Source organism: Salarias fasciatus, chromosome 1 (assembly GCF_902148845.1).
Source record: "Salarias fasciatus chromosome 1, fSalaFa1.1, whole genome shotgun sequence".
NCBI classification, from domain to species: Eukaryota; Metazoa; Chordata; class Actinopteri; order Blenniiformes; family Blenniidae; genus Salarias; species Salarias fasciatus.
In genome coordinates, this window is record NC_043745.1 from 38307481 (window position 1) to 38323802 (window position 16322).

The window sequence follows — 16322 nt, forward strand, 5'->3', positions numbered from 1 at the left end:
AGCTCTGTGCGCCCAATAATCCCCTCACAGCTGGACTGAAAGTGCAGGAAACCTCTGGATGGGGGCAGAAACAACTCCGAGCCAGCCACACACAGTCGTGGATAAGCACTGTTGTGTAACTGAAGTCCGAAGCCGCACAGAAAACTCATTCACGGCGACGTCACGTTGGGAAGAATTCACTCTACAGTACGGGTGTCAGACTCACTGTGGTTAAAGCGTCACAGAAAGTTCAATGTAAGTCTCGATTTGGGTCAGAACAACAAAATTACATCATGTTAACATAAACACCCACAAGTTTCCATCAGTTTGAGTGCAAATAAATACTGATCGAATAGGGCTACAATTTTTTGTTGTATAAAGACAATGAAAGCATCTTATTGTTTGTTATTTGATGCTAAAGTAGCTTTGCGTTCAGCACCTCAGGGTTCTATTACGTCCGCTAACTGAGGCCTCTGTGTACAAAACAATGTTTTCAAGTGAAAACTGAACGCCTGTTGCATCTCGGGAATTCATTCACACAACGGCCTCTGAAAACTGCATCGGTCACAGTCTCTATTTAAAACAGGAAAAATGCAACGTTTCCGAAACGTGCAGCGCTGCATATGCTCTGTCGCACAAGCATTAGAAGAGGGAGGGGACTGCCTGGTAGTCTAGAGGGTAGAGGAGCAGTTTGAGATCAAATTACTGCGGGTTTGAGTCCCACGTCCATCATGTCACCACCAGGAGCCCCTGAGCCAAACCCCGGGCACATGGCTTAAAAACAGAGAAGCAATTTTCCCAACAGGATCAATAAAGCCTCAGTTCTTTCTTTCTATGATAATGATGGCAGTAATCAGAGTAAGAGTCCTCTTCTGAATGTATAAGCTCTTCTCCAGCAAAGTGCATATTTACCACAGAACTATTTACATAAGTGGAGACACATTTCTGGCATAAACTCTATGCTTCTGGAGTAAACAGACAATTTAAAGGTCAGGGGTTAAAGCTTGGGCACAGTCCATTCTGGATCAACAGCAGTCGCCCTTCGGATATCGAGCCAACGCGTGTCTGCGATGCTCAGACTGTCTGTACCGGGCTGCTGAATATGTCAATGGAACGGGGAAACGCGGCCCCTTCACTCTGGAGCGTAAACATACGAATTAAGCGATCCGTCAAACGTCGCATCTCTTACCTCTAATACTGGCCCCGCCCCCAGTATGATCTGCTCCACGCCGCTGGCGAAGCCTTTCTGGCTGAGAGCCGTCAGGTGATGGATGAGGAAGTTTGTGCTCTGCGTCTTGCCGGAGCCGCTCTCCCCGGAGATCACGATGCACTGGTTGCTCTGTCTCTGCAGCATGGCGTGGTACGCCACGTCCGCCACGGCGTAGATGTGCGGCTCCAGGTCTCCCAGGGTGTGGTTATCATACATCTTCACATACTTGGGGTTGTAGATGGGCAGGAACTTGAAGGGGTTGATGACGATGAGGATGCTCCCCACGTAGGTGTAGATCTTCTCCTGGCGGAAGCGCGAGCGCAGGTTGTCCAGCAGCGTGCGCTCGTTGAGCTCCGGCAGGCAGCACAGGTCGGCGTGGTCGCCCTGGGCCTCGGGCTGCGGCAGCAGTCCGCGCTCCATCATCCGCCGGCGCTCCTCCGTCACCTGCAGCCACATGTGGAGGCTGCCGCCGTAGTGGATGGAGCCGTCCAGGTTCTTCTGCCTCAGGAGGAAGCGGTAATCCTCGCCGCCCGACAGCGGCCGGTGCTCCAGCGCCACGCGGGGCCAGAGCATCATCCTCTGCACGGGGCAGTCGGTGGGGTTGAGAATCCATTCCTCCCCGCCGAACTCCTTCACCTCCGCCAGGACGTAGCACTTGGTGCGGTCCAGACGGAGCCGCTCGATGACGCGCTCGATGGCCTCGGCGGCGCTGGTGGTCTTGCGGGCGCTGATGGGGCAGTAGATGGTGCCCTCGGCCAGGGCGCCCGGGTAGATCCGCACGGTGAACTCCGAGTTCTCGAAGCGCTGCCGCCGGCCCAGGGTGCCCAAACCACCGACGCCACCAACGCCATCTCGGGTACTCATGGTAGAGCAGGAGGTCCCATGAGCAGCGGCCCGGCACTGGCACGACCTTCACTGGGCTGGAGGCGCCGCCGAGTCAAGACATCACACCTGAAACGGGAGACAGGACAGTCAGCGTCTCCGAAACCAGGAAACTCCTAGAATCAGAAAGTCTCAGGCGACACTTACACCATATTTAAAGTAAACATGTAGTTGCAGTTGTTGCATGCTTGTTTCAGAAAAGCTTCTCGTTTACACTACAATTTGAAAATGATGTCTGTTTTCAAGGAACTGGCAGGAAGGAACCTGCGCAGTAGAACTACTGACTGCGACTGTGGTGCTCATGAACAGTGGCAGCGTGTTTGAAAAATTGCATTCTCCTCTATTTCCACTGAGACCCCGTTGGAGTGTTTCGAAAAAGTTCTACTTTGGGAGGAGATGTTAAAAAAAACAAAAAACAAAAAAAAAAACTGTTTTCAGAGGCTCTGACCACTTTTATCATGTAAACACCCAAAATACAACAAAAGAATCACGTTTTCAATTCATTCAAAACATTGTATAAACCTATTGACAGATTGGACGCATGAATCAAAGCAAGGTTATTAAAAAAAACTTCTGAATTCTGAAAAGACGCCGCTGAATTGTTGTTTATGTTTGCAGGTCAGAGTCTCCCTTTCCAAAGCTTAACCGACCGAAAGGAGGCGGGTCCTCCATTACTTTGACTCCAGAATACGGAAAACAGCTTCAATTTTTAAGCCTTCAGGCAAAAAGAAAGAACCAGTTTATAAAACAAATAAAAAAAAACCTTCAAACAGCCACATTTCAATCAGAACACTTCAGAGACAAAAATACATTCACAATAATCCAGAGGGGAAAAAAAGCACATTTTCAAAATGTGATAAGCAAACATTTCTGATGTACCACACTGAAGTCTTCAACCAAACATTTCCAGATTATGAAGTTTTCAAATGAACCTGTTGGGTGAAATCCGCGGTCCAGGAAGCCGTTCCACTCTCCAAAAACTGATCTGTGGACGTTTTACTGCTCGACTGAATCAACCGGAGCGTCAGTCACGGATCTACTTGAGAGAATGAAACTTGCAGCTCGTCTCCCACTGATCTGACAGCGGCCATCTCATCGCAGCCCCCTGCAATCTGCCGGATTACCCAATTCCTCAGATTATGACACTGGAACCTCATGTGCTGTTATGTAATCTGCCAAAGGGCCAAATGATGTGGCTGGAGCCCCCAACATGCACACTCATAAAGGATAACGGATAAGTCATCTGGATCTGCGGGATTATCATTAACACACACGCACGCACGCATGCACACACGCACGCACGCGTAAACTCCCTGCAGCTCCGAGAGCAGCTGCCGTCCTCAATGCACAATCACACCATTCACAAGTTGGCTGTTTAATACACAGCGGAGCGACTTCTCATGGAGAGCCGGGGCCGAGCTGAGGACCAAAACCACCGAGACGCTCACACGGCGTCCGCTGTGTTCATGCAATAAAACCAGTCTCTTCAGAGCAGCGTCAAACCCCTTTCAGTAATTTGAAAAATTACATTTAAATGTCCTTCAGCCTGCATTGACTTTTATTTTGGAAAACGATTATTCACTTCCGTCAGCACTTCTTTCTCGTGTTTAACTCCCTTGTTAAGGCGCTTCTATACAACATTCTGTCAGTCAGCAGTAAATGTGGCATAAAACTGGTCTGTGGTGCATCGAATGCTGGGGATCACTGGCTTTGAGTGTGATAAAGTGTGTCGTCTGCCAAACTATTGATGGAAAGACACGACTTCCCACAAGTCTTTCAAGCCAGGTTATTACAGGTGACTGTCAACTCAAACTACCAAGGGACCGGGATCAGGACCAGGAGACTCTGGACTGGGATCAGGACCAGGAGACTCTGGACTGGGAGGTTTGACTCTCCAGAGCAGGGGTCTGCAGCCTTTATAACCAAAACAGCCATTTTTGTGACTTTCCACCAAGTCATGTTGGTCTGGAGCCTCAAAGCACATTTAGCCTTTAATATGAGGTGAAAGGAGCTTATCAAGTTTCATATATATATATATATATATATATATTTGTAGTTCTGATGCACATGCAAAACATATCTTATTTTTGTATAATTGTATAATTATTTTTTGTATAATTGTGAAATATCTCATTTATGAAGTTAGAGTTCAGAATAGTGAACATTTTACGAAATTTAACCTATTTTTGTACTTGATTTTAACAGTTTTGCTCCTATTTTAAAGCATTTTTGTTGACAATTTTGAAATTTCAGCAGTTTCAAACGTTTTACCTCCTTTTAAGCAGTTTTGTATGTTTTTTCCAACCCTATTTATGTTTTTTTTTTTTTTAGAAATTCTAGAGATTTCACAGTTTAAGACGTTCTATCACTTTTTCCCCACTTCTTGTGGTTTTAGCTATTTTTCCCAATTTTACTTGAACCGTTTTTGAATCCCTTTTGAACCAAGAGTGAAGAATCACTTTGAATAGTACTGCGGTGTGTATCTATAATAAAAATAGGTTCAATGTCCATTCACGTTTCATATTGTGAAAGCTTCGTGGAGCCACGACAGAGGGACTGAAGAGCCACATGAGGCTCCGGAGCCGCAGGGTGCAGACCCCTGCTCGAGAGGAAAACATTGCCATCATCCATCTACTGAGCATGTGCAGAACAACCATCTACTCCAGTCGCAGTGCAGACGAGATTACAAAGACGAAAATAGCAGTTATCTTGTAAAAAGAGACAGATGCTCCCACTCATTTTGTAAAATCAAAGTTTCCTGAATTTAATTGCGGCCTTCAGACGGTTAACCACATATAAAGAGGAGCGATGGAGTCATCAAAGCGTTTCATCAGCCTGCAGAGTTCGGTGCATTCCGGCAGTTATTATGTGAAGCCGAGTCGGACCCGCTTCACTCCACTCAAACACGCTCACTTCCAAAGATCAGACGTACTGCGACAAGCTCCAAACCTTCCGCGTCTCCATCAGACACAACATGGGCGAGAGTTCCGTGTCCCCGCAGGGACGCAGAGAAATTCTTATTATAGCGATAAAATACAATAAATCAGAGAGAAGTGTCAGACACGTTTTGGTTCAGGGGTCACGTTCAGTCATATTTCCCCTCAAGTGGCTCGGACCAGTAAAATAGCGCCATAACCAGCTTAAAGCTTAAACTTTAAAGTTTTTCATTATCGTGATGAAAGTGTCAATATTATTTTCACAAAAACCCATACAACTACTACAGATGATTATGATAAATGCCACATAAAGCCAGTTTTTATGATGCAACATCCAGTGACCTAAAAAAAAAAAAAAAAAAAAAAACTTCTCTATAACACATGCTATATTTTGCATGCTTTTAAAAATCCACCCTGACAGCTGTTTGTTCTCTGAAATCTCAGCTCAGGTCTCAGTGTCGTGGTTTGTCCACCACTCGGAAGAAATTTGTTTGAAAAAATGATCAATGTCTTGTTGGTAATTTTTACAAATTTGTTTGATAGTTTGTTTTGTCGTTTTACTGTGAAGGTTTTTCAATATTTCCACACGCGGTGGTCGTGTCAGACGCAGAATTGCTAACATGTTAAATTTCTATCCCATGTAAGGAGGAAGGTGGTCGTAAAGTCTATGAATGTATCTAAAACAATACAACTTTTTTTAAATTTCCTTTGCCATCATCAACAGAGGTTAAAAGTACGCATCGTAATGAAAGACTGTTTACATCGTTTCCATAGAAATGGAGTCGGAGCTTTTTCAAAAAGTTACAGCTTAGAAGCGGTCGTGTAAACAGACCCTGAAAGACGTGAAATGAATACGATGGACACTTAAATTTCAGCCTACAGTCATCAGGCGGTAGAAAGTGTGTCCATGTGCTTCTCGCTCTTCATACCTTTTTTTCAGGCCCTCTCGTTCGGGCTCTTGCGCCTCACACCTGTATCTCCCAGCATGCGCTCGGCTTCATGCAGAAACACGACGGGTCTCCATTCCGGCGGCCCAGAGAAAGAGCGAAAACAGGAAGAGAGGAGCGACAGAGGTGGTCCGGCGCGGCGGCCCTGCCTGCTCGTTTCCTGACATCCAACCTGCCATGTGTGGCCTCTGCAGCTCTCACACCACTGCTGAACACACCGACACACTCCTCAAAGTCCTGGAAAAACACACGCACTCTCTTTTAACCGCATCTCACTGCAAAACAGCGAAGAAACGCAGGCGTCACTTTGAGTTTCCCTGCTTGTGTCACTGGATAACGTGTGTGTGAGTGTGTGTGTGTGTGTTTTCTGAGCGCCGGTGTCTCGAACAGATGGTCGGCTCCCTGCTTAAAGGATAGGGAGGAGGGAATTAGGGCCGTGGCAGCGCCGGCCGGCCGGCCGCCTCTCTGTTTAACGCCACACGGGGACAATCAACTAATGGACGCCTCCTCCGGGAAAACAACGGCCGACCTGCAGGACGCCTCGCCGGTATCTCCACCGTCATCTCGCTTCTGACAGACCGACAGACGGGGTGGATCAGGGCGACTCCAGGAAATCCTGCAGGGTGGCGTCACGCCGCAGGTGAAAAGACTAAACTGTTGCAGCGACACAATCACAGTCACAATCGAGCAATTTCCGACTGTCCTGCACCTTCAAAGCACAAGATGAATGAAACCTTGTCATTGCGCACAAATTACAGGCTCTTTCAGAGAGACAAATTACACCAGAAGCAGCATTCAGAGCAGATTTATCAGTTGGAATCACAAGCGTGTTATCTGGAAGAACCAGAAATACCGCCTGATAAACCAGCAGTCTGCAGTGGCCTGCTCCAAAGCCACAAGCTCCAAAACCACCGTCTCCACAACGACCTGGAGCTTCCACAGCGTATCGAGCATCCTGAATCGGTTAAATTAGCTCCACGATAGATGCTTTTCTTTGTCATGGTGCAGAGCATAGGTGACAATTAATGTATATATATCATAATAATAAATCCGACAATCACAATGGAAAATCGCAACAATCTCCACATAAAGTCGATTTTAACGAAACCTTCTGGTGGAAAATTACAGAGAAATGTCCTGAAAGATTCTGCTCCAGCTGTTGCCAGTGTGAGTAAACGAGAAAATTTACTCAAACAAGAACTGTGTGTTTTACATTTGGAACGTTGTTTAATAATAATAATAATGCATTGGTTTTTATATAGCACTTTTCAGGACACTCAAAGACACTTTACATTGCATTATTCATTCACACCATACTGGGTGGTGGTAAGCTACTGCTGTAGCCACAGCTGCCCTGGGGCAGGCTGACGGAAGCGAGGCTGCCAATCTGCGCCATCGGCCCCTCCGACCACCACCAACCATTCACTCTCACAACTTTCACACTAGGCAAGGTGGGTGAAGTGTCTTGCCCAAGGACACAACAACAGTTTTACGCCTGCGGGAGCGGGGATTGAACTGCCAACCTTCTGGTTATAAGACGACCTGCTCTACCGACTGAGCTACTGTCGCCCCAACGCAGTCTTGGTGGTTTTAACATGAACAGAGCTGCTGGACTGTCCTGCAGCCTCGCAACAACAAGAACATCCGGGTTTGGGGCCTGGAAATGTTGGAATTTCTAAAAGGACGGAGAAAGGTTTCAGAACGAGGGCTATCAAAGGAATTAGCTCAAGTTTCTGTAAGTCAGCCAGCGTGGAACAACAGCGTCTGCTGCAATTAAAGACTGGAGCCACACTCGAGCTAATCGGACCTCATTCAGCCAGAGACACTGGAATCCTGCTCAGACTGAGAAAAAGCAGTCACAAGACTTTATTCAGGACTTTGACCAAGTGTCCAGAATAGGAAAAACAAACTAAAAGACATCAAGAAAGATGAAAAGAAAGTGATTAAAGGAAGGAGACATGTCAGCGGTATCAGGTCATTTCGCCTGAGCGTCTGAACTGAAAGTGGTCGGATGTGGAGCTGGAGGTCTGAGGCCTGCAGGAAGAGACAAAGTAGACGGACACAGCTGGATCAGAGCCGCAGTGGCCTCTCGTCCCCGTTCTCCTCAGATTACTGAGCCAGAAACAGATCTGGGGTGTACGACATGAATGGCCGCGGATCAGGAATCAAGTAATCCGACCTGGAACCAGTTTGAGGGGATTTCTCTCCAAGACGCAGCGAACCGGGCCAGATCTAATCTACTCGGAGGGATCTCAGAGCAGCACAGCTGGAATGCACACAGAACATGAAGTTTGTGAAATATTATATATGCCAGTTCCTCCTCTGAGCTTTTGTTAAAAGTTAAACTCGGGTCAGATGGTATCGGAGTTCAACCTGGAAACTATCTGGATTTGGATCAGCAACTGAGCGAGAAAAACCAGGAAACGCCAGATTTGTTTGTTCTCTCATAAACAACTTTTGGATGGTGAAAATGAACCCTTGCAAAAAGAGACACAAATGGGGATCGACTGTTATGTTAAGATCCAATACTGACTTGTCAAACTGTCTCGCCTTCAGGGTCGCTGGTTAATCTGAAAAACCAGAAGTCTGATCAGCTGATTTTTTTTTTTTAAATCACAATTGAAACTTTACGCACTCGCAGAGATCGTAGCTATTAAGTGAGGAACGGAGATCTGCAGGTGAGAAAATCACAAAAAATGGCAGGATTGTGCGTCCCTGGGGATAGTTGCAAACAAAAATTTATTTGCGTGCAGAACAGATTCCCGTCTGCTCGGATTAAGTTTTTCTTTCGCCCAAATTGTCAAACTCCCTGCCCGGGATTATGGCATAAATATAGTTCCGTAAGTAAACAAAGCAGCTAAATTTGGACTCATGAAGTCGTCAGATTAATAAATGAACCTTCCAAAACCTTCGACAGTTCGCAGGCCGGTGCCAAGTCACACACCTCAGTGCGACGCAACAGATTCCCAGTCAGAGCAGAGACAATGAAGAGCCGCACAAGTTTACGAGCTTTCAGTACAAAAGCTTAGCGCTGATGACACACACACACACACACACACACACACACACACACACAGCTTCAGAGATGACTTCACATCGTAGAAAGCCGACCAAACTTGATCCTTGACTTCACAACAATGAACGCCATTGAAGAGTGACTCACATGGCTGAACCGCTCCCGTTTCCTATCGGAGGGAACCTCCAGCCACCGCCGGCTCAGACGCTCCTCAAATATCCATCAAAACTCAAGGCTGTTACTTTCTTTGCATTGTTAAAAAAGCAGGAGGCCACATTTTCAGCTCGAGATAATAGGGAAAAAAAATAAATAAATAAATAGACATGCTGGAATTCACCCAACAGCTCGGAGCGGCGGTCATATTCTGAAATCTACCTCTGCTAGATTGAAGTTTATGGCCGCAGACAAGACAAAAAAATGGGGAAAAAAAGAGATGAGTTTGCATGTTTGACGGGTTTTTTTTTTTTTACCAGGTAAGACTGCACCATGAGCCTGTTAAACGTATAAATGATTCAAAACAGAGGTAAAGATTTCTCAGCCGTAATGATTAAGCCTGATTAACAGTCCAGATGCAAAGAACACAACAAGGTTATGAGTTGTCATGAAGCACCTGCACAACGTGCACCTCCACACCTCCAACTATTTCCAACACACCTTTGACGTGGGACAGAGCGAAACGCAGACAGGAAGGGCTGTGATTGGTTCACTTTGCTGCGTCGTAGGAAATGTTAAGAAACTCCCGACGAAGCTGTTAAAGCGGCCCCGCCATGACAACTGGACTTTCATGAGCTTTCAACATTGTTCGCGTGAGTCTACCTCATAAAACACGTTAAGTCACCGTTTCTCTTCATGTATGCATATTTGAATAATCTATATGAATATTCAGTCCAAGCTCTGCCCCCCTCCGTATTGTGTATACTGTAGATATATACAATACAGACTTAGCAGACAAATCCATCCACAGTCAGTGTGTGGTCTATGTATCATACGTATGTCCATGGCGATGCTATTATGCAGGTTCCAGGGTAACGTGAAGTTCAGTTGTTTGGACTTCCATGTTGGGAAAAAAAAGGAGACAGAATTACCTGTATTTTGTAATGTAAAAGTCCTTCATAGTGCTAGAGGTGCTAAAATAGCTTCTATTGATTATAGATGACTGTAACAGGCTGGGAGAAACACGATACAGCTTCTTCAAATTCAAGAGTGACCAGAACACATCAGCAGAGACGGGGCTGAATATTCTGCTTCTGTTGTCGTCCACAACTTTTGCACTCCTCCAGTGATCTGGACGACACCACAGGAAGCGAGAGTCTAGCTTGCTGCTGCTACAGTCTGCTGATTAGCATTTGAAACTAAAATTGACGGCATCACTGTCAATCTTGGAGTGAATCTGCTTCTTATCACGAAATAAGTCTTTCCAATGAGTTTCATTACCAATCCTTCTGCGAACCTCCAGGGGTGATGGGACCGAGTCGACACGACACCGCCTGATGCGGACCAGAGACGCAGTCCTACAGGGAGCAGTCCGAATAGAACGTGAGAGAAAACAACGTCGGACTGGTTTGATGCTCACCAGGCTGCGGATTCACCAATGAACCGCACAGAAGTAGAAACTCACCAGAGTTGGTTCTAACTGGACCCAACAAGAAAAAAAAAAACACTCCCTAAACCGTCACAGAAACCTTCAGCCTGAGGCCGTTCTTCCATATTTCCAGACAGTTACATGTTTGACATTTTAAAGTCCCAGCGATCCACCCATCCTCCAATTCAGGGCCGCAGCTGCTGCCTGCTCACAGAGCCCGGTCACACCCCAGACACAGTCGATCCGAGTGTGTGACTGACTGGTTTCCTCCTGGAACAGAGTCACCGCAAATGCACGGTTCTGGACTGGATTTGGAAGCCCGAGAGAACTCCTGTACACGCAAAAAAAAACACTCGAAGCTGAATAAATGTCTCACTGGTTTCTGTCTTTTTCATTCATTCTATTGTTACATTTCTTTGCACTTGTGGTTCCTACCTTGGGGTCCAGAAACACTTTGAAACACCGCGGCTGGTCCTGCTCCAAGGTTCTTCAAATTACATTTCAGAGCTCAAAATTTATTAAAAATAAAAAAAAAAAATGTAACTTGTCCAAATCACAATCTTTGGACTCATAACCAGGAGATGTTTCCAGTCCAAAGAAGTTTTGGCCCACGGGCCTTATGTTTAACACCCCTGGTCTAAAGTAAAGCATCCGTCAGCTTTGAAACCACTTGTGGAGTGTTTTTAACTACATTTAACACACCACAGCCCCAAGAGCTCGAGAACACATCCTGCTATGATTTTCAGATGCAGCGCTGCATTTTTCCCCTCATTGTTTGGACATCATGCCACGGTTTCTGTTTTGAGATTTTAACCAAAATCATCCAACACACACTGGATTCAGGGTGTGTTTTTGTGCGGGAACCAGATGAGGGGTGTTTGGTTTTTACCAGCATCCTAATCAAAAACATACACGGGAAAAAAAAAAAAAAAAACTGTTTCGATCTGATATCTGGTTCATGAAAACACATATTTCAGAGCTGAAAGTGCACCGAACTCAGAGCTTTACATCAGAGTGGAATGTGTTTCTGTCTACCTGCTTCACACTCGTGTCAGACGACGCTAATTATTTCAGAGATTTATCCTCGGATGAGGCCCGGGGAGCCAGACTGGATGTTATGCAGCTCGCATACCACACACAAACTAATTTCCCTGCTTTTAATAGCGACGGCGCAGCCTTCAAACGCAGGCCCAACCCCCTCGCTGCTACAGGCAGAGGAAACTGCACATAAAACACAAACAGAACGAGTCATGAAAGCAACTGTAAAGAACAGGGATGAGCGCCAGCGACTGGAGGAAAATGCGGAGCGGTGAGCGATCGTGGACGGCTACGTCATCCCAATTTAGGATGCAAAACCAATAAATCAACCTGAAGTCAGTCTTTCCCACCAGAGATGTCGGGTCAAACTCATGATCTCCGTCCAGGCCCGCATGCTTCCAGTTTAAAACCCAGAAATGTTTTCCTGACATGTTTCCATCACTTTATAGATCTGTGGTGCGTGGATGTTTGGTCACTAAAGCAGTGGACTGCTCAGCTGACTGATGGACGGTGGACACACACACGCACACCATTACAGGCCGCCGTTCCCTCAGTCCACATGTCCTCATGTGTAACACCGCTCTGCCACTGCCGTGTCCCACAGTTCACCTTGGGCCCGGCGGCGGCGGCGGCAGCAGCGCCGTCAGACGCTCTGACCTTGTCAGGCGGAGCTACAATATCTCAGAGTCGTTGTTATTCCTTCAAGACAAATAAAGAAACATCAGCTTTGCAACCAGAATCTGAATCATTATTTCACCGGTCCAGGTGACGGCTGACTGAAGAAGTTATCGAGGAGAAATTGAAACACAATGCTCTGTGGCTAATCAGAGTAAAAGTACAATTAACGATAGTTTAATGAAGGGCAGTTACTTCAGAGTGTGAGCGAGCTTCATTAAATCCTATAAAACTATTTACTGAGTTAAAGAAATCCACGATGGCATAATGGTACAGACTGAAGCCATCACACACACACGCAAACGCACACTGGTGGAAATGTTAGCCGTTAGCTCGTCAAACATCTAATGGAGAAACAAAAACTGTTTCCATGAGTTTTAATTTATCTTTAATTAAGAAAAAAAAAAAAGACCTTGTAAGTATATAATTCCAAATGAAAATGATTCCGAATTAAACTTAAACCAGAAGTGACTGGATTATTCTGATTTTCAAGCCAAATGAAATACTTCCTCCATCATGAATACCTTCAATCATCTTTAAATGAATTCAGTCGCTCTGCTCATTCTCTTGTCCATTTTCCAAAATGGCCGCCCAAAGCACGAGTTGGACTCCAGTCGAGACGATTTATTTAATAGGAGACTTAAAAGAAATGGACAGAATGACACGAGTGGATAGATGGAGAGATAGAAATGAAGATGTTTACAATGTAAACCTCAAACCGAATTAGTATTTCCATGCAAACGCAAAACAGAACGTTAATTCAGAGTTTTAACATCCAGGTCAACCGAGTTGAGTCTTTGTTCCAGGATCAACGGCGTGTCGCAGTAAAGCAGCTCCTCAAACACCTGAGGAAGTGGCGTCAGCCGAGCGGAGCGAAATGAGCAGCATGATGCGTCTGACTGACGCAGCAGCTCCGGTAACGGTCAGACATGGTGCAGGAGAACAAAAACAATCCAGGACGCTCCACACAGATTCACTGCCTCGAACATTTCTGGGCCGGCGGATTCATAAACGTGAACCGTTGGACTGCTTCCAGTCATCTGTTCACGAGGAAGCCCAACGCAGCCAGACTGGTTCATGCGAGACGCAGGCCCAGCTGACGTCGTGTTTTTGCACCATTTCCTTTGGAAAACTCATTTTTGGGTCGTTCCGGCGAGGCGGCCGGCTGACAGAGGTCAGGTTTTCCTGGACTGGAACCTGAGGATCTGGCACGGCACCCCACTGCAGCTTCGCCCTGTACTTAACTCCACCACGTTTGGTGCTAATTTGGGGCGAATGGAAGACAAGGAACGCAGGACGCAAACCCCGTCGTCAGCATCTGCAACCGTTTTGGTTTTGGGGCTTAAGCTGCAGTTAATACATGCAGCGAATGATTCCTGGGAGCCGAGTGTGTCGACTGGGCTCACCGCTGCAGAACACGGACGGCGTTTTCAGGGTCGACCGCGACATGAAAGAAGAGACCAGAGTGCCAATAGCTGGAAGCGACTATTTCAACATGTTGGGTCAGGGACGCTTCTTTTAGCGTTAGAAATTACAATCAAGTCCCCAGGGTGCACACGATAAAAGTTACTGAAGCCCGTGATCTGAAAACTTAATATGTTCTGCTACGCATCCTGAAGGTCAAATGGCTTTGAAGAGTCACTCATCAGATCGACACACTGCAAGCAGTTATTATAGGGGTGACTGTATGAAAGCTGGTGAACTGGAGTTCACTGATGAGTGAAATATTTTTGACCTGCTGATATCAAATCATTATTTTATCTTTAACATTTTTTTCCTCCTTTGGAGACATGTATTGTTTTACGTGTGGAAGCAAGTAAAGAAACACATTTGCTGCCATCTGTCCCGTCCATTTCTATCCTTCTGTGCTGCAACCCCAACCAGAACAGCAGGAAGTCTCCTCTGACTCTGGTTCTGCAGGCTTCTTCCTGCTAAATGATGTGACTTGTTGGGTTTCCTCTTTAAAGGTGCCTTGAATTACTGTGCTGTATTTGGAACTATGCAACAATACTGAATTGAAATGAATTTCATTCCGTTCCTGGTTGATTTATAGTTTAACAAGCTCTTTTTTTTCCTTTTCCAGACACTTATTGTCGTGTTAAAACTGAACTCGGAAATTCCCAACTGGTAAATCTCCCTTTTCCCAGCTGCGATAAACACCTTGACGGAACTAAATCCAGACCAGACACCTGCCAGGCATCGCGAGCGGCTCCGCCTGCGAGTGAGATTATTAATAAAACTTTAATATCTAGTTAAGCTTGAATCATGAGCGCGATGAAGCACGAGAGAGGAATGAGGAGTGGGTGTGAGCAGGTTCCACGCTCACCTGAAGTAAGACGCACTGACAGCAGCGCGGTGCGACGGCTGACATGTTCCGCCTGAAGCACGCGCTGGAAACACTCAGGTCTTCAACTACTAATGACCGGGAGGCGGCTGGCCGGGGTGTGGAACTGGAGCTCGGACCGGAACGCCAGAGAACCGGCCGGGACGAGACAAACTGCATCAAACAGAGAGGAAACAGGAGGAAGAGAGAGAGACTCAGAGAAAATGATAGGAAGAGGCAGACAGAGGAGGAGGAGGAGGAGGAGGATGTTGGTTTCCTGAAATCTGAGCTGTGGGAAAGTGAGAGGAATGAAAGAGAGCAGCCTGGCAGCACATTAACCTAATGGCACACATTACTGATACAGCCAGGCTGGCTGACAGCTGATTCCACTGATCCATCTGCAGGAAACAGCACAGCGTCTCTGAACTCCTCCTCCACCTTCACCGCAGCGCTCGCCGTCTCTCAGGTCTACAAACTGCATCTTGCAGAGACACCTTCTAGGGATACTTTAAAAGAGGGTGTCAAACATCGGCCTGTGGGGCAGAAAACGGCCCGCAAGAGGCTCTAATCTGGTCCAACAAACTGTAATTAGCAACAAGTGAATTGTTAAAAATTCCTAAGAAAACCTTAATTCTTCTCAACCTCAAACATGCTTTAGTGGACAAAACAACACAGACGTGGATGATGCTGGCATTCAAACCAGCTATTTCTTTGCTAGCATACTAGCATTAGCCTCAAAGCCGTCCTGAGAGGGGGGGTTGCAAAAACAGGCATGATAATGAGCTTCTTTTTTGGACATTTAACTGCATTTAGCATGATAAAAATTGGTTTCATGCTGTGATTGTAGTAGCTGTCTGTAGTAGCTATTTAAATTTAATTTAATAATTTTTTTTTTTTTCTTAAGGAAAATGCTTCATTATTACAGCAGTACTTTAGTGTCTGGTGCACTCAGGATAACTTGGGGCTGAATGTGGAAACTGAGTTAAAATCATTCACTGTTCTTTGTTTCATTGACTGAAATTGAGGTTGGATCATTATGGCAGCAATTCACAAAAGTTGCGTTTTCCTCCCCGTTTCCACGGAGATGGAGTGGGAGCACTTTGGAAAAGTTTCACCCCAGGAGCAGTTTTGAAAAAGTTGTGTCTTCAGCCACTCTGGGGAGTTTTGTCACAAATAGACGCCACAGAAACCTCCTGTTTTATGAGAAAACATGTAAACAGGTGTTATTTTTGATGGCTGTTTGCATTTTGCAGCTGTCAGCATGTTTTTAGAAATTCACCCCTTTCTAACGTTAACACTTGGTAGCGAGGCTTCACGGTCCTGACGAACACTTAGCCCCCCATTCCAGGTGTGTTGATCAATGAGGAGTCTTCCTAAATGATGATAAATGACATTATGCACAGTCATACTGGTCACGGTGCTGTGAGGAGCGCCACAGAGACACCCGAGTCCACGGATCCGGAGACGGGCTGGAACACGTCCACGCTGCAATCAGCATCCACACCGTAATTAAAAACGTCCGGAGGCCTCTGGGTCCGTCTGCGCACACAGCGGAGGATAAGAGCGGCTGGCTGCCCTGAATGAAGCGCCGGGCCGATGCTAACTCCCTCCGCATTCCTCCGGCCGAACACCAACAGGTGACACGAAGACACGACCCCGCAGGAAGTGGCGTGCGCGTCTGCTAAATTAAGAGCCGTGCAGCGGCTGTTATTGTTGTTGTTGACTGAAGCGGAG

At 46.2% G+C, this 16322-nt stretch overlaps 1 protein-coding gene across 11 annotated transcripts in view; it reads right to left on the reverse strand.

The window, feature by feature from the left end:
• The window catches only part of myo9aa (myosin IXAa), a 109613-nt gene that overhangs the window by 75060 nt on the left and 18231 nt on the right, over window positions 1-16322 (reverse strand). For all 11 annotated transcript variants that reach the window (XM_030106120.1, XM_030106294.1, XM_030106206.1 and 8 more), the window contains exon 2: window positions 1169-2140. In XM_030106120.1, the coding sequence (XP_029961980.1) occupies window positions 1169-2053 (885 nt within the window). In that variant the 5' untranslated portion in view covers window positions 2054-2140. The remainder of the gene's footprint in view (window positions 1-1168; window positions 2141-16322) is intronic.